Genomic DNA, 25945 nt, shown 5'->3' on the forward strand with positions numbered 1-25945 from the left:
CTGAAACACAATATGCACATCACGCAGCTTTGCAACAGTGATGCTCTTTGTGCCCCTACTGTAAAACTGCCGTACGAGAAGGTGGTGTAGTAATCCCATGTTATTCATACGAGTGTTGCTAAAAGAAATTACAACATGCATGGTCAACAGAGAATGCCGCTGCAGAGAACTGACAATTAGACAACTATTGTGCCTAAACCGATTCCAGGTAACTCATCTCATTTACAGACCATCACCACCACAGGAGGGAGAGTGAGGATGCTTAATAGAAAATAGAAGAAAAATATTGCAAATCAGAATCCATCTGGCAGCCCTATCCCATCCATATCTCACCTCCAGGAATAGCTGGGTAAACCTAAGCTTCTGGAATAATTACTAGCTAATATGAATGTGTTCCCCTACTTTGTAGCAAGGCTATCACCATGGAATAAACTCAGGAGAAGAGAGCATTTATATAAAAAAAGCAATTTCCTCGGGCAGTCATTTTCTGTATTTCCTCTGTTCTTATTTCAGAGATGGGGGATGTGAGAGAGAGAAAGCCCTTATTAAAACAACTGCTTCTGCTTGATCCTGCCCTGAAGATATAATTGTAAGTTTGGGTCGCCCCAGTGTGCCAGGATGGAAACGAATGCCATGTCAAAAATGCAGCACTACAAATTTGCTGTGGGATCAAGAGGAGGCTGGGGTGAGGAGCCCTAATTTAAAGCCATTTTAATAATTAGTAGTGCAGCAAGATGGTTTATGAAAAACAAAATAAATGGAATGACATTTTAATCCTCTCACAGATTTTTCTCCAATAGGAAAGCCCTTCAGCATGAAACGATGTGACAGTTGTGGCAGGTACTTTAAGAACTCTGCATTGATGCTACCTACTCCAAGCCAGGTGCGACTCAAATTTGCCTCCTATGCCCCAACCCCTCCTCCTCCCGCCAATAGAATCTTATTGTTTTTGTTTTGCCAGAGGCCTTGAGAGAACAACAACAAAGTTGTCTCGAAGCCACATTGCAGGTCTTGTGTTTTCCTTGTGAAAGGAAGAAGAGCAGAAAAGACAGATCAAATTATTTAAAATTACTGATATCCAATCAGAGTTACAACCACCATAAGTGATATTTTAACCATTCCTATCTAAAACTCAAGATGCCCCCCCCCCCCGCCCTTCCAGTTCATTCCTTAGCACCACTGCAGACACACCTGGAATAGCCTGGGTAAGCTGAATTTTTTCCTACAGTCAGACAGAGGCCTTGTCCACTTCACCAACTATGCCGAGGGCTCACTTAAGGAACACCCACAGTTGCTTCCTCCCTACTATCAGCAGGTGCTCAGTCCTCCCCAAGGGAGCAGACGGGAAGCTTTCTGGAAGGTAATTCTCCCTGATCTCCCCTGAGGCATTGTGACTCCATGTCACACCTCATGGAAGTGCAACTTGCAATTTGCACACACTAGCTCAGAGAAAAACTCCCCAGAGATCTTGCTCAAAATAGAAACTAACCAACAAAGAACCCACATCTTTCTAAGAAAAGGGCAGAAACTGATTTTAGGTTTGGCATGTACCATACCTGCAAATCTGAAACCGTGGTCCTTTCCCAGGGTGCTCAGGAAGGAGGAGAGACACACACACACACACACACACACACACACACACACCTCTACTCCTAGCAGAATTACCAAGAGAAGCCCATTGAGTGGTCTAACTTAAGTCAGGGCGAGGGAAGTTTGAGAATTAGGGAGCAATAACTGGTTCCCCTGACAGCTGTCTCATCTCCTATGCTAAGCATATCATGGTGCAGAGAGATTTTGCCTATTATACACTATCTTAGGGGGATCAGGAAGAGACTGGATTTACTCTTGTAAATATACACAGCAAGCTATGTCGGTTTGTGTTTTGTAGCTTTAAAAAGTATCCTTCTATTGCTTGAGTACAATACTGGCTCCTTCTATGGAGTCAGGGCCGGCTCTAGGATTTTTGCCACCCAAAGCAAAAACAATTTTGGCCGCCCCCCACCCCTTACTTAATTACCCCACCCCCGGCCCCGCCTCAACTCCACCCCTTCCCCAAATCCCCAGCCCTGCCTCCTCCCCCCAGGCTCTCAAGCCTAGGAGGGAGGGAGGGAGGCGGAGAAGCAGTGCCGCGGCCACTCGGAGTCTCCCCCCCTCCCAGGTTTGAGAGCCTGGGAGGGAGGGGGAGACTCCAAGTGGACGTGGCGCGGGCGCCGCTTCTCCCCCTCCCTCCCAGGCGCCCAAGCCTGGGAGGGAGGGGGGGCAGCAGCGCGCGAAACGGCCGCTCGGGATCTCCCCCTCCCTCCCAGGTTTGAGGGCCTGGGAGGGAGGGGGAGCAGCGGCGTGCGAATCAGCTGTTTCGCCCGCCGTGGCAGCAGCAGCGGAGGTGAGCTAGGGCGGCCAGGGCACATTTTTAGGGGCGGCATTCTGGCGCCGGCCATGCTGCCCCTAAAAATGTGCCGCCCCAAGCACCAGCTTGTTTTGCTGGTGCCTAGAGCTGGCCCTGTATGGAGTACTTGGACACAAATCCTCCTTGGGCTATTTCTGAAAGTCGAGGAGGGAGAAGCTAATTAATTATATTGGTTAGTCCATTATAAGGGGAACCTTGGACACTGCGTGTAATATATTACAGTAGTATTCAGAGGTTAAACAGAAAGCATTTTATTCATGCATGCATAATCAAGTGCAGTTCTATTATGCAGAAGTGTAGTTCTACTCCATTTACTTTTTCTTGGGCTCTTGTAGGCTTTTCTCAGCCAGAAAGAATTAGCCTCAAGGGTTTAAGGGCCCCTTTGCCCCCTGCCCTTCCATCTACATTGTTATATACAGACACAACTGAGAGACCAATACTATTCAAATATGGTTTCCTATTAGACTGATATTATAGTTTGTAGAAAAAGCTAGACAGATTTGACAGGCCAAAAAAACTGGCCTCATCCCACTCATTTTCTTTTTTTAAATGCTGTTCTAGTCTAGATAAAAGTCTAGTCTAAAAACAGAGTAAAATTATTTTAATTCATCTACACTCACTGGTCAAACCAGGCTATAAACTGGCTAAACATGAACAGTGGGGCCTAATTATAAAGTCTCCAATGCCAAAATGAAATTCTCAGTCTTACCTTCATTACTGAAATCCCAATAGCGGCAACTACAGACTCTAGCCGAGTTTTGATTCAGATTATCTAGCCACGTATGCCTAGCACCAAACCATTGGTCAGAATGATTTAGTAACTGCTTGCAAGTCTTTCATCCACAAAAGTGTCATTTTAAGCATTTTACAACGGTTGAATGTGCAAGCTGGTTGACACACCTGGGAAAAGGTTTTCAGTTGAAACCAGTCTGCAACTGCTTGTTCCATGTAGGGGTACAAATACTGCAGCTACACCATTCTGGCCCGTCCTGTATCCATTCCTCCTCCCAGAATGCAATGTCTTTGTGTTTGCAAATTATCCAAAAGCCTCTGCTTCTAACAAGTGCTCCGGATTCCCCAGACTGCGCTGTTACAATCACGATTGTAAAAGGGTCCTATTCAACTTAAGTTCATACACTGTGCTCACCTCCCTGGTATCTGCTGTATGTAGAAGTGCCAAAAGGTTCTGTCAAAGTATTGCTGTGCAGATGAGCTAAACCATTGTGCAAACAATAAATTTTGTCAAACCATGTGCCTGCAATGGTAGCCCTGATTAGTGCACACACTATTTTTGAAGATAAGTTTGGTTTGTGTGCTGTAATTACATAACACAGCATTGTACAGCAGTGTCCCTTCTTTGACATGCAATATCCACCATGTAACCGTCCACATTTAATAAATGTTCACAGTTTTTATCTGTGAATTTTATTGCCTTGTACAACTGAGAATGAGCACAGACCTCTTAAAAATTTAAAAACTGTTGGCACTTCCTGCAGTACAAGCATATGCATATGCATGACTATTTGCTCATCCCATCAATCTCTTCCATCTTTTCTTGTTGGCTCTGTCTTCACTACTGCAGTTAATTCCTCCCACCTACCTCAAATGCTGCAGTGCATCTGCTGCTGTGTGTATATATAGCCTTTTTTGCCCTTAGGGCATCCAATATCTCTGCCTACTGCAGAGAACTGTTATAAACATTTGTTGTTCTTCTGACATCTAGGCAACCAAATACTTTTCTAAATGTGGCAAAGTTTGATAGCATCGCTCAGTGATGGACAAACAGTAGAGTTATTACTATGTCCGAATTCAGATCATAGAGCACAATACATATACTACAAGGAGCTAGTAATTAAGCAGGAGATGCAATCTCTCTGAAATTCCTAATTTTATATCTTGTCAAAACTGCCTCTGTATAAATAAATTAAAATGAAAAAAGCTCTGTTAAAACAATGTTAACTTTCTGACAAACACCACAACAAGGAAACAGCTAAAAATAAACTCTGAAGGTCATCCTCAAAGTTTTAGGCATCAGGCTGATGGGCGCTCTCAAAAATCACGTACACAGAATTTCTGTATATCCACATGCACTAAGTATTCTCAGTGTTTTCTGCCCATTACAAGCTTTTATTGTTTTAAGACCATTTCCAACCACCATGATCAACCCCAATTCTGACTGGCTTAAACTACGAACTGAGACGTCTCAGCTCCACCAAAAACCAGGCCAGTTTAATTTAACTTTAAGCACCCAGACTTAGAACTCTTGTTCTCTTTATAACTATTTTTTGATGCAAAGACAAACATGCAAAAGTGAATAGACACTAATTTCATTCCAAATCTGTAGCTAGAATGAAAGAATAGGTGGAAGGAATATGCAAACATCTGCCCTTGTTGATCTAAGAACATTAACCCTGGAACCTCATTATGTGAGTTAAATGTCTTAATTTCACTGTTGACTATTTTAGAATTTAAAAAACTAGCTAGTGTATTTATCCAGTGGTGTTTGTTTAATATTCTACAGCTATAAACTTGCAAGGTTTAAAGAGACAAAATAGTTATTAATTATATTATCATAGGACCTAAAACGTGATAGGTGCTCTGCACTCAAACAAAAGTCACAGTGCCCCACACAGTTTTACAGTTTATTTTTTAAAGTATGATCAAACATATATACACAGATATATCTTTTTGTCACTACAGGATTTAGCTGGAGTTGGAAGAAACAATTTACAGGGGATCAGAAAACCTCAAGTGAAGATCTTGAAGGGGAATGAAAGATCTTAATTTTTTTTTAATAAATATAAAATGGTGAAAAAATAAATTTTATAAAATTATTCAAAAATATACTCACCATGTTAGAATTTTGGAGTGTATTTCTAAAAAAAATATCCAGTAGCTTTTCCAGAAAGATCAGCAGAAGCTGAAGCAATTTTTTTTGCAGATTACCAGTAACCCTGCAAAAATGCTCACTGTTTTCAAATGTGACATGAACACCTTCCTCTGCTCTGCCAAGAGTGTCAGCATTCAGTAGCCATTTGTTAAATTTTTTCAAATAAGCACCTTTATCCTTTCTCCCTCACTGCCCAGCATGCATGAGAGAGACTCACTGTAAACAAGTGCAGAGTCACTTCACTAGTGTCCTAAAATCTCTCCTTTCAACTCACTTCCACCATAAAGCCTAAAAAAACCTTGATAACAGTTATGTTAACTGGCATTGTCTCATTGTTATCTTGTGCTCCCCATGTGTTTTGTCTTCTACTTAAGTTGTAAGAATCTTGGGGCGAGGACTGTCACTTTGTTTTATGTTTGTTTAGTGCCTAGCACAGTGGGCTCTCATCCATGATTGGCATCCATAGGCACTACCTCAATACAAATTAATTATTAGGATTATTTATAATAATGATCATTAACATATTCCCTGATGTCAAATGTATTGTTAGCACAGTTTCTTAGATCCCATCTTTGTTTTGAGAGACTGGCCTAAACAAGCCAGCTATCTGAAAAAAAAGGGGGGAAATAGTTGGCTCTGTCTTGAGTGCCTGGCTAAGATGCAGCAAAGAGTGTCATTGAGGCAAGTCTTCCTCCTTCAGTCTCACAAGGCACTTGACACAAATTTATCTTACAAACCCAGCTATGTTTTGCCCTTTGCCATTCACTGAGATCTGTGACCTCTTACAGCTGCAGCACCTATTAAAATGATTAAGAACCATGAAGCAACAAGTTTCTCAAGCAACAGAGAATCTACTCACCAGAGACTGGACCAAGCCACTAAAACATGGATGTCAATTCTAACCTTCCCAAAATGCAGGAGTGTTCAGAATTTGGGATTTGATTATAGAGGTTACTGGTCAGTGGCGTCAAATCCAAATTGCCCAAAATTCAGGCATGTTTGGCTTTGTTAGGGATTTGTTTCAGGCCCCTCTCTACTATTTAACCCTGAATTTTATACACATACCTCCCACCTCCAGTAGCAGTTTGACATATTTCATGCTTTAAATATAAAATGAATTTACTGACACCATGGAAGTCATATGGATTCCACATGGAGATTTGCTGTGAAAATGAAGTAAGTAGTGACAGTTTCAAAGGTAAGTCCAAAACAAACTCACTTGGTTGGCTGCTGAAGAAGAAATTGTTCCTCTCTCTAGAAGATTTAGAAGGTCAGCCAGGAAGAGAGAACTGACTGGACTAAATTAAAAAAATAAGGTGAGGTGAGAGCTCTCAAACAAACAAACACACACCACACACAACATAATCTTAACATCTCTACATGGTGCATGGTCATTTGTATAAATGACATACAATCATTTAAACAAAGATTAAATATTATAATTGAAAGCAAACTAGTTACCTTGTTGCCTAGTGGTACACTGGGTCAATACAACTTTTAAAAATGTAATTTATTTTTGGTCAGAAGAGTAGGTGGTTTTGCCATTTTAATATGCTAAAAATGGAAACCCATGGATTACAATAGATAGTGATTAAAGATTTCCCATCTCTGGAGGGTATAGAATAGACTTGGTTCACCAAGACACCTTACAGGTCTAGGCTCCCAAAAGAAGTTGTGACTATTCGGACCTTTGTTGTTTACATTGCACTAAACTAGGAGTCACTGCTGGTGTTAGGGGATACTATTCACAATTGTTTGTCTTGCCATGGGAAGACGGATGGTTCTGTTTGATCAACTCAATATAATCAGAAAGCTTCACCTTTCCTTGACTTTAAGGTTGTATTGTTTTAAATAACAAAGCATATCATTTAGAATCCAGCCAATCACTTTCTTTGGATTCATCTGTGTCTGTCTCACTACATTTTCAAAGAACTCCATTAATCCGTCTTCATTCTGTTTAGAAAAAAAGAATTAAATGGGTTAATGACAGAAAGGTACAAAAATGAGTATTTTAGGTCCTGGTCCTCCCTCATTCCCAGGTAAATCTGATTGGTGCACTCACTGCAAGATCTTGGCAACCTCTAGTAACTCCATTAAGACAGTAGTGCAATCTATACTAGGAGATGCTCTATGAAAAGAATACATAAGCATAGCTTTCAGCCTGCCTGCCAGGTTGATAAGATTGTACATATAATGTAGTTTCTATCTTTCATTAATCCTTCCCTGAAATTAGTGTACAGAGAGAAGCTGCTTCACCCAAGGCAGGTGTGGAGAGTTCTCTTGTTCTGTTCTAGCCTGCCTACCCTCTGGTGAAATGAGCTGTCAAAGAACATGCTATGTTTACCATGGAATTGTTTTCTGAAGCCACCTAGAAACATTTAATGCTTGATCTTGCAGACACATTTTGGGCTGCTGGAATAAGATGGACTTGTTTCTATCCTTGGGTGATTTGGATAGGTCAGACTAGAAGAAGCAGAGTTTTTATTATTTTAGTTTTTTCAAGTCAACTCTGATGAAGGCCCTCAGTGTTGGAAATTTATTGCACTGGGGACACAGATTCAATTTTAAAGTGTACAAGAAATCTGAGATTGTTTTTAGTAAAACATACGGCAGGATCTGATGGATGCTGTGATGTTTGTCACTTGGAGAATGATGGCTCAGTAACTGTAGCACGTAACTCAAAAGGCCTCCAAGAGACTGTGGATCTTGTAAGTGGGCATTCCTACTTTTCAAGGGAAGAACCCAAATTCAGTTGTCCTACTGGACTTTGTATACGAGTTAAAAGTAAAATTATGAATTTTATACACCTCTACCCCAATATAACGCTGTCCTCGGGAGCCAAAAAAATCTTACTGCGTTACAGGTGAAACCGCGTTATATCGAACTTGCTTTGATCCACCAGAGTGTGCAGCCCCGCCCGCCCGGAGCGCTGCTTTACCGCGTTATATCCAAATTCGTGTTCTATCTGGCTGCGTTATATCGGGTAGAGGTGTACTGTAATTTTTCTAATTCCCCTCAGGACTCATTTATTCCAAATACAAGTGTAGAATATTAAGTCTTAAAATGACAAGATAACTAAACAGACAATATTACCTTGGAAGTTCAGTCAGGAAACAGTGAACAGGTATTAATGCCCCTTCTTAGCAAATACTGTGGGCCTTTACAACCACATTTTTAACATGGGTGGAGCAGGTATGGCCAAAAAAGGCTCATACAGGATACATTCAACCAAATTGCCAGACCCACACTTACTTGATTTTCACATGGAAATGTACATATTTGAAACCACTTCATTGTGCTTTTCTTTGAAAATCTATCTAGTATCGTCTTTACCAGTACCAGTCTATGATGAGTGAGACAAAGGGTGTGCTTTTATTAAATTAAAACTTGAACCAAATTGAATCAGTGCGACATGAATGGAATATTTTCCTTATCATTCCTGCAATATGTTATATGACAGAAAAGACTTGATCTGCCTTTGATTTCAAACAGTCATTTCTACCCTACTGTTGGAAGTTAGTTTGGACCAATTGTGCATTCTGACCAACTTTTCTAGAGCCAAATTCACTGACATGGAGTGCCAAAATCATCCTGTGACTCATATTAGGAATATTTATCTGAGATGATGTTTGTCAGCCTATGGAACATCTCATGCAGGCAGTTTTGCTATGGAGCTCTTATACACTGGATACAGACATAGAACAACTTTCACCAAAATCCTAACTCTCATCCCTTGCTATTCAATATAAAAACAGCAAATTTTCACCACAACTTCCAGTTTTCTTAACTGCATTTAGTAAGTACTTCTGCATTTACATCAGCTTAAAAAGATTAGCATATATTGAGATAAAAATTCCCAGATACAAGAGAAGATTAAACAATTTTTTACCATTACTGAAGCATATGTTCTTATAGACAACTAATATAAAATGCTGCATAAGTATCAGGCTAAAAACCAAGATGTAATTCAAATAATGGAGAATACTGGCAGGCATCCGTAACAAACATGTACACTTTTAAGCAAATATCTCCTTACTGCCAGTTACTGGATCACACAAACCAAAGGATATTTTGGATCTTTACCTACCTCATAGAAGCCATGTAACTGGTCATATACTGACAGCAGTACTCAGCACTTAACACACCACACCTTGTTAATGCAAAAACACAAAGTACAAAAACAAAACTGTCCCTAGGAACAATTTACAATCTTAAAACAGTCACAGAAAAGCTGCTATGTTCTGATTTATGAGAATGTTAACAGACTATTCCACTTAATCCTGAACAGAATGGGAAACAGAATTTCGGAATTATAGCATTGTGTTCGGTATGGAGGGTCACTTGGCACTTTCATTATGTAGTGTACCAATACATTGTCACTTGCTCATTAGAATCTCCTTGGAATGAAATATGGCATGCAAAATATCAGCCAGATGCAAAAAATTTTCTCACACAGGATTTAAATTGATGCTTTAATAGTCCTGAGCTGTCAAAAATAGACGGTGTGGTTTCAGATGCTTTTTTGACAAGTTTAAAATGCTACAATGTTTTGCAAGGTATCATGGAAGCATTCTTTGCAGACATTGGGTCTGCAATGTGAACTGATGCCTTTAAAGACCAGCTGATGCCTCCCAGAAAACTGAAAAAAGGGAAACAAACCATTTTATTGAAAAGTCATTTTGTCCATATCTCATTTTCTACTTTGTTCTTTCTCTATTTGTACCCATAGACGCTCACTCCGTGGGTGCTCCGGGAGTGGAGCACCCACGGGGAAAAATTAGTGGGTTCTCTGCACCCACCAGCACCCCTCGCCCCACCTCCTCCTCCGCCCCGAGCGCGCTGCATCCCCACTCTTCCGCCTACCTCTCAGTGTTTCCTGCCTGGCCGCCGCCAAACAACAACTGTTTGGCAGCATTAGCATGATCTGGGAGGGGAGGCGCAGGAATGTGGTGTGCTCAGGGGAGGAAGCAGGGAAAAGGCAGGGCCAGGGCAGGGATTTGGGGAAGGAGTTGGAATATTGGCAGGGAGGGGGTGGAGTTGGGGTGGAGACTTTGGGGAAGGGATGGGGCAAGGGCAGGGCCTCATGGAAGGGGTGGAGTAGGGGCAGGGCTGGGGGGAGTGTCAAGCACCCACAGGAAAGAGGGGAAGTTGGTGCCTATGTTTGTACCATCAGAATTTCCACAGCAACCAACTCTGAGGAAATAAACAGAGGAGCATGTGGGAAAGGGCAACAAGAGCTGGTGAAGGTATGGACTGTGTGGCAAAGAGAGACAATTATGTAACAAACAGAATAGTTTTCAAAGTCTTTCATGATATATCAATCAGGTCTTAAAAAAAACTCTAGATAGTTAAGCTTAAAATAAGCAGAAATGCACCTGTATTTTAGAATGATAGGGTACTTTAGACATGTCAGTAACCTATATTAGAGTGAGTATAGGTACTAGAGGGAGCTGTTAGAGGAAGAGAATGAATGATCATATAGGTCTTTTCCATCTCTAACTTCTATACCTCAATGACTCCGATCTTTGGATGTCAATATACTTTATTATTTTTTATAGCAGCACATTGACATGGGACTTGAGTTAATAAATCAGCAAAACAAACAAACAAACAAACAAAAACCCAACAGGAAGAAAGCCGAAATGTTAAACACCACACGTTGCCAAAAATGCAGCAGGACTCCTTAATGCCAGGTGCAATATTTGCACGCCTTTTGGTTTGCACAGATTGAACTTGCATGCACAAGTTGAGTAACTGAACACTTAGCTGCTTAGATGGCATGACGAACTGCCTATATGTATGTGTAAATGTGGGATTTTTTCTGAGAAAAATGTGCTCCTACAAATACTCCCAGTTCATTATTGCAATTATAAAAATCTGCTGAAAATTTGGCAATACATGTTTAAGAAACCACAGAAATAAGGAGATTCAAAGTGAAAGATGTCCTTCCATTTCAGTTCATCCTGTTGTACTTAGGTCCTGCAGGAGCTACAATCTTCCACACTGGACCACACAAGTAGTTACTGCAATACCTTCATGCAATGGTGAGCTAAGAAACTAATGTTCATTTTGAAGTCTGACATTTTAACACATTTTTTTGTGCATAATGTTCACACTAACAAGTTGGGGTAGAGTACAGATTCTGCATTTTGAAGACTCCCTCTACCACTGCCATTTATTTAATGAAAACTCTTGGGCACTCTAACTTGAAAGACTGTTTCTTAGATTTGTGCATCTGGCCCCATCAGCCATCTACAGTAGTTCTGAGTTAGGCAATGGAAACATAATTTTCAGATTAATTAAGGTTAACTATTCTCCCCCGTGAGTCAAATAAGTGAATTTGTACAGAGAATAAAAATGATGCCATCCTAATCTACACTAAAAGGAGAAAGACTCAGAATACAGACGAGACCACCCCGCCCTTCGTTTATTGAAGAAAAACAACTTTCAATGCAGCTGTATTTGTACATCTTTCTCACAAGCAGCAATCCAAAATCATCTTCAGAATTAACAGTTATCAAGAACGAATTGCAAAAGGAGAGAAATTAAGAGGCAAAAGGAAGGAAAAAATATGTTTTCAAGTGAGATCTGCAAAGTGAAGGAGAGTCAATGAGACAAACAGCTAGCAGTTACATATGGCTAGAGCTGCAGAGGAGAAGGCTCTTGCATCATCACCGATGAGACTATGTAATAGCAAAGAGGGGAAAGGATTAGCTAAAAAAGGGTCACTGAGGTGAAATGGAGGAGGGTCCATTTACTGTCCTTGATTAAAACATATTTATTTTCATAAATGATAATTTTTCCTGAGGTCAAGTTGCTTATACATGTGTGGAGAGAAACACTGGCTGCAAAGCACTTTAACATCATTAATCAACATCTCTGAACTGCTACCTTCATAGCCATAGGATTTCTACATGATTTATGACTGATCTCCCACCACAATAAGGAAAACTTATGACTCACTGGTAAGATGCAATACCAGTAAGGCTAGAACCTTCCTAGCCACTTTCTTCTCAAGAGATTTCTGTAAAATTTGATTTAAATACTGACACACAGTCATCACTGCTGGATCAATTAAAAAAGGATTGAAAGAGAACAAGGATGTTGCAATTTGTTTTCAAGAGACTGGATAGTCTTTAGATGGATTCCAGAGGTTTCCAGATTTTAAACAATCTGTTTATTTGCATCCACAATCCCCTCACCTCATCAACTTCCTTTTTTTTCGGGCAAAGTTTTCACCAACTTCAATGTTATACATATTTTACAAAAACAATGGTCATTTATTATTTTGTTAAGCATGGACAATGTGCTTGGCCCTGTTCCAGACACAAAGACAAAACAATACCTGCTGTGAAGATCATGAACTTGTGGACAAGACTTAGTTTGTTAGCAAAAAGTCGCATACTTGCAGCAGTCAGAACTGTTAATGAGTCCACTTTGAGAGAGATGAGATCATCATTCCCTAGCAATTTGTTAGCTCCCTATTTGTTCAAGAATCGCTTCTCATAGAAACAAACTGCACATGTTATTTCTGAGCCTGGTTGAAGGATTTGGCACGGAGGTACAATTTAAGAGAGCTGTTAGACACATTTCCAAATTTAAAAATCCATAGCAGCTGACAGCTGGTTAATATGACATTTTACAGTGCGTTTTCTCTAAGCACTGAAACTTTGAGGTTTCTTGGTTTATTTTAGCACTCGATCAATAGACCTACCAATAAGGTGAAACTGTGTTCAGGCAGAATCCCATACTGTTCAACAAGCTTCACTCTCCTCACACTGGGGAGATCAGGAAGCCTCTCCCGAATCCAATCAATATTCACCACTTGCTGATGGTTCGTATTAGCGGGCAACGATTTAGTATCGTACAGAATCAATGGAGGGAGGTTTGGCTCTGGCATGAACCTGGGGAGAATGAAGAGGGACGAATTTGGGGTTATTTTTAATCAAGACAATCCTCAGCATCTCAACAACAGGCTGTAAAATTTGTATGCGAAAGTTAATGTTCCTCTGGAAATGGTATTACCGGATTTAACTGAACAAGATACTGAAACTTCACAGCTCAGTAGATTATTGTCGAATAGGAAAAAAATCAGTCCACAGCCACTATTTTCTCTCTGATGAGCTGTCACTGTTTGCCAAGCAACCAGCAATAGAAAAAGGGTAATTTAAAAAATTTGACACCCAAAATTTTAAGTGTGGATGCAGCCCATCACTCTTATTGGTGAGCATGAACTGTGATTCTGACCAGCAAGGCAGTGCGGGTTGGACAGGAGAGAAGCATACTGACAGCCAGCTGCCAGGAGTTCTCTGTTCAGGTTGCAACCTCTCTCATACTAACCTGTGGAGTACTGATGAAACCGCATGCTGTGTTAAAAGCAAAATTACCATGCTCAGCAGGATGTCATAGTAAATAAAACTGTGTGACAACATCAAAGAACAAAGGATCTCAAAGAGAACGCTAATTCAAGCCATCAGAAAAGCATTGTGATTCAAGCAGCAACCTTTGTCCTGACATGAACAAATGGACTGATAAATCTCAAAATATATTAAAAAAAATTGTTTTTGCCTTTGCAAACCTTTGAGACACACCCTTTGAGCCTATTGCACTTAAAAAGAAATCATGTTTAATGTGTTGGATTCAGATTCAGCGTTTAGTGCACACACAAGTTCACAAAATACACGAACAATGAAATTTAAAACTTGATATAATAAGTTTTGTCTGTCTTTAGCTGAAATAGCTTGGACTCTCTTTCTACCCACATTTGCCTGAATATTTTCTTATAGCGGTTATACATATTAGTCATGTTAAATAAGGATCTGGCCTGACACTAACGTAATAGAGAATTAATTCGTGAAACAGACCTTTTTTTTTTTTAAGCTAACGCCCATGCACGCAGAAACAAAGGCTAACCAGGCTATCCTATTAGCCCCCAGCTGCCCAAGCGCACTAGCTGTCAAAAACTGAAAATCCATTCTGTCTAAATAATGGTTACTGCCGTATTTCCACAAATACTCATCTGTAAACTTGTAAATCTAGGGTAGAATTTTTAAAAATGCTCTGCCTTGGTCTAACTCTGCTCTCTCACTGAAGTCAATAGTAAAACATCCATTGTCTTTCATGGGAGAACAGATAAGCCACCATGATATATGAGGCCCCATAATCTGAACATTGGTAATTTTCCTCAGTAAATGCTTAAAAAGGAGAAGTGACTTCACTGAGCTCAAAACATGCCTAAAAATACACTAATGATTATTATGCCACTACATAATCACCCTTAGCATATGAACTGAGCCCACCAACAATTCAACTCAAATATGTAGTAACGTCCCCACTGATTTCAGCAGGGATAGATAGGATGGAGCCCAAATTCTGAACTGCTGTGAAAAGAACCTGATTTTGAGAGGTATCCAGTGTCCTCGACTCCCACTGAAGTCAACAGAGGTTGAGGGCATTCAAGAGGTGAACTGGGCTTTTAGTTCTAGAATAAAAGTTAACTTTAGAAATAAAATGATCTTCATTACCGATAATCCTGTTTTCCTTCTTTATCTCTCATTGGTATGGTACACCTAAAATAAGACAACACAGGTAAAATATTAAATATGATGGGTTTTACTCTCTCTCTAGTCATGCTGGTACCTCTGCATAACTAGTTTTGTGGCAAATAACTTTACACCATGGAGATCAAGAAAGCTTCATTAAGCCTGTTCAAGTATGGAGTCCAATTCTACCCCCACACAACCCCATGTAGAGTTTATCATTTTCTCTCAATATTACAAATATTTAACTTTAGTGCTACTTGGCAAAGAAACAAAACCACATGTCAAGGCTAATTCCCCACTCTGGCACTTCAAGTGTAGAAGGTAGGGGCCCGCAAGGATTCTAAAAATTAATACTGGCCACTCCAGGCTTGTATTAAACTCCCAAGGTTACAGCTTTTCTCTGACCTTGGATTGGTAGATGCTGCCACCATGCAAGGCAGAAGCCCAGGAAGGCGCACTTGGGAATTTCTTCCTGTGGGGTACCCTTCAAGCCCTTTCACCCTCCCTTCGGGGAAGAGCTGGGGGCGGGGGAATCAGCTGTTGCCACCAGCTAATTAAACAACATGTGCACAAACTTCTTAAGACACAAAAATCCAATTCTGTTCTTAAAAAAAGTAAATTTTATTTAAAAAAAAGAAAAGAAAGAAAATACATCTGGGAACTCAGGCTATTGCTAGATTTTAAAAGAGCTACTACAAGGATTAAGCACCAAGAATAGCTCCCTTGAGGTCCAGCTTAAAGGTTATGCAAAACAAAAGCACCTGGGGTTAGCACAGAGGAATCCACAAGCCATAACGAAATAAAAGGGATAAACCTAATCGCGTCTTCCTATACATTTCCTGATCTACTTGCATATCTGGGGTTTTAAATGAGTAGTTTTCTAGGTATGATACTGATGATTTTTCATACCTGGCCCAAGCTTCTTACAGCATAGCTGCTGCCCTGTCCGCCTCTCTCCAGGAGAACAATAGAAGACAGACAAAAGGGGAGTCTTTTTTCAATTTCATTGGCTCTTTTGGCCAGGTGCCCACTCATTTCCTTTTACCTATGCATAGCAATGAGACTTTTTAACCCTTTACAGGTAGAGCAATTAGAGAACAGCTACTAAGAGGGATTTTATAGCTACTGGCTGGGTGGGTGTCCATAAAAGGGAGCTACCCCCGCCCCTTCGTTTATCACACCACAAAAAAGAGAGAGTAAAGAAGATACATCAGGTGGTCTGATTCTATAGCACCAGAAACATATAGGGCCCAATCTTACAGCCTTTCACAGGCTAAAGTCCCACTGCACTCCAGTGGAAGTTTTGTCTGACTTAAAATAAGTTTACCTGGATTCTACAATTGTTAAATAATTTCAGTAGCTTACTATAGGCAAGAGAGCAGTACATGTCCCTGGGGAGAGTTGGAACAGTCTAGTGTATACGGTATGGGCCTGGCACTCAGGAGACCTGGGTTCTAGTCCCAGCTCTGCCTCTGAACTGCTGTGTGACTTCACTTCTCTGTGCCTGTTCCCCCTCCCATGCTTAACCTGTCTTGTCTATTTAAATTGAAAGGTTTTCAGAGAAGGGATTGTGCCTAGCACAACGGGCATCAGTTGAGGCCTTTAGGCATTACTGTAATATAATTAATGCCTGTGATGGGACCACACTCCTGAATGGTAATTCAAACAAACAGAAATGGAGAGAGGACGTTTCAACACCAGTGACAATCTCACTAGGAAGCATTAGAACTCCAAAGATGCTATTTCAAATACCTCTCTAAAATATGAACTCACCCAAGTTTGTAATCAAAGGCTCTGGTTTCATTCATAACAGTTCCTCCATTTTCAAGTTCCTTGATTTGCCTCTGTATTTCATAGTCTGACAAAAAAAAAATTTCAGCTGAGTTACACTGCACCCACATTTCCATTACATGCATCCGACGAAGTGGGCATTCACCCACGAAAGCTTATGCTCCAATACATCTGATAGTCTTAAAGGTGCCACAGGACTCTCTGTTGCTTTTTATTGCACCCACTGCATTTTTATACCTCCCATTACTGCATTCTTCATTGCCAGGCAGTAAATGAAAAGATTATTTTAAACTTACTGAAACCAAAAGCAATCAATTAGGGACAGAATTACTGGCAAAACTGACCTCTCTCTGGCACTGCTGTGTGTACATTTGGTTCCTGCGGGGCGAGAGGGGGGAAGGAAGGAGGTCCCCCCCCACGTACACACACCGCAACCAGTTCCAGACACTCCAGACTTCAGCTAAACTGTACAGCAAAAGCAGTTTTCCCATCATCACATCAGGGGTTAAGTGGAGGCTCTCCATCCAATCTCCCTGCATTTTTTCTTGGGAGATGCATTGTTTCTCCTTTCCTGCCCATACCCATACTGCAGCTACACGCCCTTTGCGCGTCACACACACCAGACACCGTGCCCTGGGAAAGCAATCAACTTCATCTGAGGACACAGAGCTGCTGTATTGCTAGAATCTTTCAAAGCAGAACATACTAAATACTGAATCATCCACTTTACTCTCCTTGGAGACAGAGGATCACTTCCACAATAAAACTGACAGCCAATGTGGCCGACATACCTACATTTTGTGAGACTTGGTTCTGTCACCTAGATGAAAAGTATCTAGTATTTCAGTAAAGGAGCAAATAACATTTACCTATTGCTCTTGCCAGGAATCGTGCACTATTGATATTCTTCACTTCAGTCCTTACTCCGTAAGCTTCTCCGGGGTGATGCACAGATACATTGGCATCCACTCTCAGTTGACCCTCTATAAAAGGAAACATCACTAGAGTAGATGATCTTGGCATATGTTAATAAGCAGCATGTTATGTACAGGATGTTTATACTGGACTTCTGTAAAAGATCTGAGATCAGGAAGAGAGCAGCTGCCTTATCATAGCTTCCTATTTATGGTTCCATTTTAAATCTCCAACTGAATTTTCTGAGAATACTACCTTTTGGAATGGAATGGCATGATTCTTCTCAAAGACAGCTGTATAGTGTAAGTGCATGGGCTTAAAACCATACTCCTTAAAAACATAGTTCTTAAAACCATACTCTAGGAGAGAGGTTATGTCCTGTAAAGGGAGGACAGAATTAGGGTGTATCATCTAAAAGACAAGTAATTAAAAAAAAAAAAAGCAGGCTGCAAGATTCCAGTTTTTATTTTTTCGCCCCGACAAGAGTGGGTGAAAACACCCCCTGAAATGACTACTTGATGGCTGTACACTGCTCTACCATGGAGCACAAGACTTTAACAGCAATGCTGGGTAGATTTATTGAAGTATCCTTGGGAATTTAAAGCTGAAGGGCAAATGTCAGAAACTTGTTTTTTCCTCCCTCAAGGAACTGTAATCTTCTTCCTCAGCAAAGATGATTTTGAATCCTTCCTGACTGACAAAAGCATAACATAGACAGGCAAACAGAAAGTTACACAGAGGGCAAACCTACTCTAAGGCAAGGGGTGGACCAGAAGCCCCAGGAGATCCTGTCCGACCATCTCGCTGGTTTTACCAGGTTCCTCCAAAACATCCATCTATGCAGAGAATTTGTTGAGATAGTCAAATTAGGCATAAAGAAAAGAAAAACATAGGCATACATCTCTCACACTATAAGCTCATAAGACTCTTGCTATATCATCAGAGGAAACCCATTCTCTAGTCTTCTTCCTTATCTGAACTTAAAATTAATACGCTGTAAAATGAAGCAAATATTTGATATTTACACAACAGCACTAGTGAAAGCAATGTCAATAGCCCAGTGTTAAATCTGTAGAGAGATGTAAAGCCTTAGAGCCCATTCAGGACAGCCGATGTAAATTCGCAAACGTTGACCTTGCCCATTCTGTAAATGCTGAATGGATGTCATCTGGTTAATCTTCTCTGTATTGATGGAGACTTCTTGAATAGGCAAATGAAGAATGGAGGTATAGAAGGGACCCCAATGTTCATTGTAAAGGAGACTGTTCACACTGGATCATACTTAGGGGTGAGGAGAAGAGAACACTTGTACCAAAGGAAATATATGTCAATAGTATTCTTCTGTCTTCACTTTGCTTCTATTGAAGATCTGGGTTTGACTCTACTCTCTCACTGCTGTTAGTCAGAAGAGAATGGGATTAACCAGACATAAGTGAAAAGAGAATTGGGGCCCGTGTATTTTTAAAAAGACTGTCTCCCTCACTGCCCAGCTTCATCTCCTATTTGATTATCTTGCAGTGAAGTCATGCTTTCAAGCAGTTTGTTGCAAAGTGATGGATGATGAATTCAGCAAGTGTCTTCCTGGCACACGCAAATAGAAAGAAGATAAAATGTGAGGGCGCAAACCCTCACCTAAACACAAACAACGCTGGTTAAAAAAAAAAAAAAAAAAAAAAGTAAAAAATACCTCACTAAGCACGCCTGAATAAAATGATTTTGTTTAAAATCTAATAATATTGGGGGGGGAAATATTGCCAGTGTGGCAGGTCTTTCTTTATACATAGTGTGGGATATGTTGGTGACATGCCAATGGAAGTCTCAGGGGGAAATTCAGCAATGAAAGATGATGGTAAGTTACTGTATATCATAAAGTCTGTATCAATCGCAGAGTAATGTGCCGATTTGGCATTCAGAAGGTATGCAAAATGAGTGACCTCCACCGAATGCCCGAGTTTCCTCTAACACTGGGGTAAATCCACTGGAATTACAATAGTGTAAAACTAGTTTAAGTGAAGATAATCATATCTTGAGGCAGTGGAAGTTGCCTCAGAAAAAGCAGGTAGCCTAAGGGTACAAGATAAAGTAGGCCTCCACTAATATTCTGTTTATTACAGTAGTGCCCAGAAGCCTAAGTGAGGATCAATGTCCCTCTGCATAAATACATATGATGATACCTGCCCCAGAGAGCTTAATATCTAAGAACTATTAATTACCCATCATTTTAAATTAAACCTGAACCATTCCCCAACATTCCCAGAGTCACAATCCACTTTGGGCTGAGCAGGCACAACTCTGATTGAACTCTCAGGGAGTTGCACCTTGCTTACCTCAGGGGCTGAATGTGATGTTAAATCACTAAGTTGCGCTGGTTCACCGCTGAACATCTGTTTTATGATCAATTTACACCCAAAATTTAACTTACACAATCATCTGTGCCGGGAGCCATCACTCTCAACTACTAATCACTGTTACAATGTTTCCCATTCACAGTTAAGTACATGCAAGATGAGCAGAGAAAGACAATAAGTGAAAAATAACAAGAACGCTGTGCTACTTCATCCTGCCCTGGTCCATCATGTAAAATTGATGTATGCGGCAGTATAAAAATCCAAGTGCCGCAGAGGAAGCTGGGCCTATAAAGACACTTGAAGCATAGCTGACCTTATACAGACACTGAAGATTTTAAAATAAGGAAGCAGCATTAAGAAAATGCTAAATGTTAGGCAACTACAGAGCAAAATAACCAGAAGCTGTGAAACTACGCCTGCAAATGCAGAGAATTACAATTAACTGGAGGGAACATTGCCCTGCCCGCTCCTTTACCTGCCATGATTGCCTGGCTGCTCCCAAGTGTTTGAAGAATAAGCTGAAGCTCTCTGACTGCTGCAGCTGCCTCTTCCCCAGAGCTCATATCAGGCTCCATGACAACCTCCATGAGGCCAACACCTACCAGAAAGAGACAGGAATGAGATTCCCAGCAGTAGCTTTTGATCTTGACATATTAAAGTGCAACAAGCTAAACACATGACAGCACTTGGGTTTGTTTGAGAAAACTGGGAAGCCATGTTTTATTTAATAACTGTCAAAATGGGGCTATCTGCAGGATTGTTACATAGACTATTTTTGGTTTTATTTTTAAGATTTAACTTAAAGGCATTTCCACACACTCCCCCCTTTGATGACATAGGAAACAAATGGAAAAATTATTCATCTTTCCTCTGAGAAAACTCCTACGAACAGTCCACCTGATTTCCCAATTTCATTTTCTCATTACATTCAGGTAACTTAATGCAATCACAGTTTTCTTACAGCTTCCTAGAGTAAAGGTATTAGTCAACATTTGCAAGTGTGGGGCCTAAAGTTAAGCATCTAAATCCATAGTTAGGCGCATAACTAAATGTTTCGATTTTCAGCAGTGATGAGCACCTGCAGCCCTCAACTTCACTGGCAGCTCACCATCTCTGAAAGTCAGGCCAGGTATTTACGCCACCTAACTACACATTTAGGTACATGGATTTGTTGGTCAGCATTTGATTTATACAATAGACATTTTAGAGCTTTATGGAGAAAGATTGTTTTTATAAAAGCTAAAAATTAAAAGCCACTCTGACTCAAGCACTGACATCCCACTCTGCCGTCTGTGCATTTCTGCCATGTTGCTCCATTCAGAGTCTGCACTTTTTAAACAACACTTACAGCTGCAGGAGCATAAGTGGCTCCTCTGTCCCTCTGAATACCCCCTTGACATGTTAAAGGTCTTATTTGTACGTTGGCTGGCAGACAGGTTTGAGAAACTGAGCCACTAGCCTTCTGACTGGCCAGTGCCACTTTGTCATCAGCAAACAGGCCAGAAAAGATGAACATTAGCCAGATATGGAATTTTTTTTACACATTTAAGTCTCATTTAAAAATGTTTATTGAAAGCAACAAACCAGATCCCACCCCACCCCAGCACTGCCACTCCAATTAGTTTTAAATATTCAGCTCATACATAAAAAGACTGAGGGGATAAGAAAGTGATTCAAGCCTACCAGCCCTGTTCAAATCAATGAGAGTCTGGCTCCTTATGTCATCATGAAGACTCTTTCCGCTGTCTTGTTCCAACTGGATCTGCTTGATCCTCACAGTCCTGGTTACCATCTGGTTCTTTTTTCCCCCTACACAGAGGCTGTATGAAAGACTCCCATTCACAGCAACAGGAAGTCTCTGCTGAGTGATTTGATAGCCAGCCTGCATACAGAATCAGGTCTGTGTTCAAAATTGTCATTACATGAACAATAATTTTAATTCTTGTCCCAAGATGGACTGGCCTACTCAGGCCCAACCCCCTCAGCCAGGCCCCTTGGCCCCACATGCCAGCCCCCCCTTCCACGAATAGCTGGGACTGTCACTCCTACTCTGGCCAGAGCTCTATTGCTGTTGGTGAAAATCAGAAAAAGTAGAAAAGCCTGATTTCCACTAAAAATCACCATTTGGTCACTCAGGATACAGGTAGAGACAGTGACCCCTCACACAGAAGCCTGTGGCAAGGGAACAGTCAGTCTGGACACAGGGGTGAGTCTAGCCAGGGCACCCTTATCCATGTCCCTCACTCTGGCTGGGCCCCTCGCTCTCCCCCCACTGGCCAGAACCCTATTGATTTGGGTGAAAATCGAAAAACTGGGGAAGCCTAGTTTTAGTGGAAAATCAGTCTTTTCTGATTTTCACCAAAATCAACAGTGTTTGGACCTGACTAGCAGGGGAGAGGGGCCCAGCTGTAGTGAAGGGGAAAGGGCCAAGCTGGGTGTACAACTTGACCTACATAAGCAGTGAAGTGTGCAAACTTCTAGTTGTAAGTACGCTTGGTAGTACAGTATTAGAGTTTTAATCAATAAACATCAATTTCACTGTATGCACACAAACTGATGAAAAAATATTTCTACCAATGATAATCAACTTTTCAGATAGACCGGAGAACTTATTAGAGTTTGATTTCAGGATATTTACTTTGTATATTTTGACATGTGATATTGTCAATTTGTGTTTTTAACAGCGATAAAGCTTTAGCTTTTTGAATCTCAACATCTAGTCATTAAATATCTATTGTCTGACACCCCCCATAATTTCATGCAGCTGTGAAAATGTAACTAGATAAAAACAAAACAAATGCTTAAAAATAAACATTGATATTATCCATCAAAACTATAAAAAATAAAAATTGAATTCTGCCAAACCTAGTTTTAAGCACTGTAATAAAAATGAGACAATTGACTCCATTCTATAGGCTCAATATAATCTATGCACATAGCTTTTCCTGCCTCCCCCAGCTTCTCATTAAAGTGATTTTTTAAAAAAGCCTCAAATGGTGTGTGACAATAAATAACAAGAATCCCAATTCCCATCCGAAGCCCCATTTTCTGGAGTAACAATAATCCCATTGTCAAAAGACCCTAAGAGCAGGATTTATTTTATCTATTCCATTCAGCTCATTAGCTTAAACTCTGTATCTTGTTATAGGGCTCCAGAGAAGACTGCCGTATTACAAAATGCAGGCTGGGCATTTTACAGTCAGTGCTCAACACTATAGATGCCAGCTGCTAGAAGATCCGGAGTTCTCTGTGTTTAAAGCTAATACAGTGTGTCAGGTATCTTCTTGACCCAAATTTTCCTAATTATTTGACTAGAAGATGCTGTAATATAAGCCGTTAGGTAGTGGCAGAACACAGTGCCTATGTACTACATATGCTACCTGAAGATGCATCTTCCCATTGCGCTCTCTTTCAAAACAGATGGACTAATTTTTACTCGGCTTCATTCTTTTCTGTTCGTTTTTTATTGGTGGGAAAGTCTGAACATTCTTTAATGTAGGAGCAGAACCACCTACAATTTAAAGGTGACCGGCAATTGGGTTTGTGATTTCTTTTTTCTTCTTCTTCATGATGCATAAAGCCAGTTTGAAAAGCTGGGCGTTGCTTCTTTTGTTTCTTCTTTTTTCTCCTGCTTGTTTAGAATTTCAGCTCTTGTTAACTTACTGTTTTTTATCAGGAAGACTATTGATAATGACTGCAGAACTAGGAGTGTATTGACGACCAAAGTAACTATCTATCTAGGTACTTATATGTCCTCCATCACTATAGTATGGAGGGCCCAGATCCACACAGGTACGTAGGTGTTTAAGTCCCAGTTTTAGGCTCCACTGCAATCCACAAAACTTTTGTTCCACTGCTGCCTAACCCTCTAGGTGCCTAAATTCACTTGGTACCTATGTTCTCAGGGTAAAGTTACCTAGATACCTACGTTGCTGCCTCAGGGTAGGCACAATGCTGCCTCCCTCTTAGGCATCCAAATGCCTATCTCCTGCCTAGTCCCAGAGCTATCCGTGAACCGAGGGAAGACAGATGTTCGCCCGCCTATCTTGCCTGGAGGGCCCAATATGGGAAGTGTGCTCGATGGCTGCCTACCAGATGGGGTCCCATGCAAAATCAGGCACCAACGGCACCCACTTTACAACTTTTAGCCCAATGGTTAGAGCACTCATCTCGGATGTGGGAAACCCAGGTTCAATTCACCCCTCTGCCTGAGGGAGGAGAAAGGATTTGAACAGGGATCTCCTACCTCTCAAGAGAGTGCTCTAACCTCTGAGATATGGGATATTCTGTGGGGCTCCCTCAACCTCTCCTGTTGCAGCTGTATCATTATGTATAAAAAATTAAATAGTAATTGAAGCATGGGGACTGGTCCCTAGGTCTCCCTCCTCCCACATGGGCGCCCTAACTACCAGGCTACATAGAGAGCGACAGTGAGACTGACTATCTGGCCCTGAGACTCTTTAAGCATCGCAACACCTAAGTTACTTTGTGGATTGGGGCTCAAGTGCCTCACAAATATTAATGACTTTATCCTCAACAACCCTGCAAGCAAGGTAGGGAAGCATTATGCCAATTTCATAGATAGGGAACTGAGGCACAGAGATAACTTGCCCAAGGACAAAGAGGACATTTCTAGCAGAGATGGAAATTGAACCCAGATCTCCTGGGTCCCAGCTATGCATTAACCATGATATCATCTTTCTTCCAAGGACATCAAATGAGGGGGGAAATGGAATTTTATTCAAAAATTCTATGTTTTATGTTCTTAAAAAAATCTCAAATGCCTGAACAAACAGTTGGGAGAAAAAAATCTTTGATTAAAGTTTCAACACCTTTACACATTGATCTATGGCCTGAAGAACACTCCCTCCCCTAATTCTCTGGACCTCCAAAGGACACCTCCAAGAAAAATTGGGAAAATAAGATTTGATATTCCTGATTTTTCTTGGGTAAAACACAAGCAGGACAAAGCATTTAAGTCTTCTTTATTCAAAAAAAGCAAAGTGAAGCAAATCCATTGTTTTCCCCTTTACAGGCCACTTTTATGTTCAACAACATCCAGAACAAATATATGGAGGGAAAGGCCATCTTTAAAGTTAGAACTGTGACTTTGTTAAAACAAAAATAAGGTCCTTGCGCTCTGCTGTACGCTGTCAAAAAGGTAAAACCAGACTCTCAACTAATTTCCTATTCTTACTTGACTTTGTCAAGTGCAGTGAAGTGCAGCTCACTTCCAAAGACAGTTTATTCCAAATATTAAAGCAATCCACAGGATCCAAACCTATTACTGCATGTGGCAAAGGCACATTTATTAAGTTCATTCAAGATCCTGGCAAAGATTAGAATGTTTGAAAAGCAAATGTGATATTTATAGGTCCTTAAATTTAAAAGCAAAAACAAAAAACAGATGCTATGATGTTTATACTATTGTAATGTGTGTTTGCTACACATTCATTTTAAAAGAGGGGCTATTATCAGACTGGTTTGCTTTTACCCTAACAGACAATTAGTGCTAATACTAGGAATGGAGAAAGTACGGGCACAGCAGCTCCATCTCCCAATTCAATTACATAAAGCCACTGGAATCGTGAGGCTAAGCAAGGAGTCAGCAATCAGGGCAATCATATTCAATCAGTGAGCACTAGGGTATAGCTATCTATTCATCAGGGCTTGGCGCAGCATCCTGTTAGTTTGGGCAGAACACTGATTGAAAACATAAAAAGCATCTCTTTGCTACCGCCAGCCCTACTCCAGACTCATCCTTTTCTACAGCTATAGAGGGACCAACCATAATGCATACTTACAGGCAGATCTGCATAGAAATAGTGTTTTCTGTCAAACAAGGACTTCTTGTTTATGCTGCAGTTCAGTGCAAGGCCTGTCATCACTGCTGCTTCTACACATCTCCTGTTGAGAGCCTAAAGAAACATGACATACAATTTTACTCAGACATTCACTATATAACAAATGCTTCTCCCACATGCTGCCTTATACAGAGCGTATATTCAATTTCGCTTGCCTTCAGTAGGCATTATCTCTGTTTTCTTGCGTG

At 40.7% G+C, this 25945-nt stretch overlaps 1 protein-coding gene across 1 annotated transcript in view; it reads right to left on the reverse strand.

The window, feature by feature from the left end:
* GATB (glutamyl-tRNA amidotransferase subunit B) overlaps positions 1–25945 on the reverse strand; it is a 57964-nt gene that overhangs the window by 5699 nt on the left and 26320 nt on the right. The window contains exons 3-11 of the mRNA XM_005307359.4: positions 25698–25811; positions 21577–21775; positions 20369–20491; positions 17500–17613; positions 16613–16697; positions 14822–14866; positions 13012–13201; positions 7117–7250; positions 6517–6595 (exon numbers count right to left, since the gene is read on the reverse strand). Of these exons, the coding sequence (XP_005307416.2) occupies positions 6517–6595; positions 7117–7250; positions 13012–13201; positions 14822–14866; positions 16613–16697; positions 17500–17613; positions 20369–20491; positions 21577–21775; positions 25698–25811 (1083 nt within the window). The remainder of the gene's footprint in view (positions 1–6516; positions 6596–7116; positions 7251–13011; positions 13202–14821; positions 14867–16612; positions 16698–17499; positions 17614–20368; positions 20492–21576; positions 21776–25697; positions 25812–25945) is intronic.

This window comes from Chrysemys picta, chromosome 5 (genome assembly GCF_011386835.1).
Source record: "Chrysemys picta bellii isolate R12L10 chromosome 5, ASM1138683v2, whole genome shotgun sequence".
NCBI lineage: Eukaryota > Metazoa > Chordata > Testudines > Emydidae > Chrysemys > Chrysemys picta.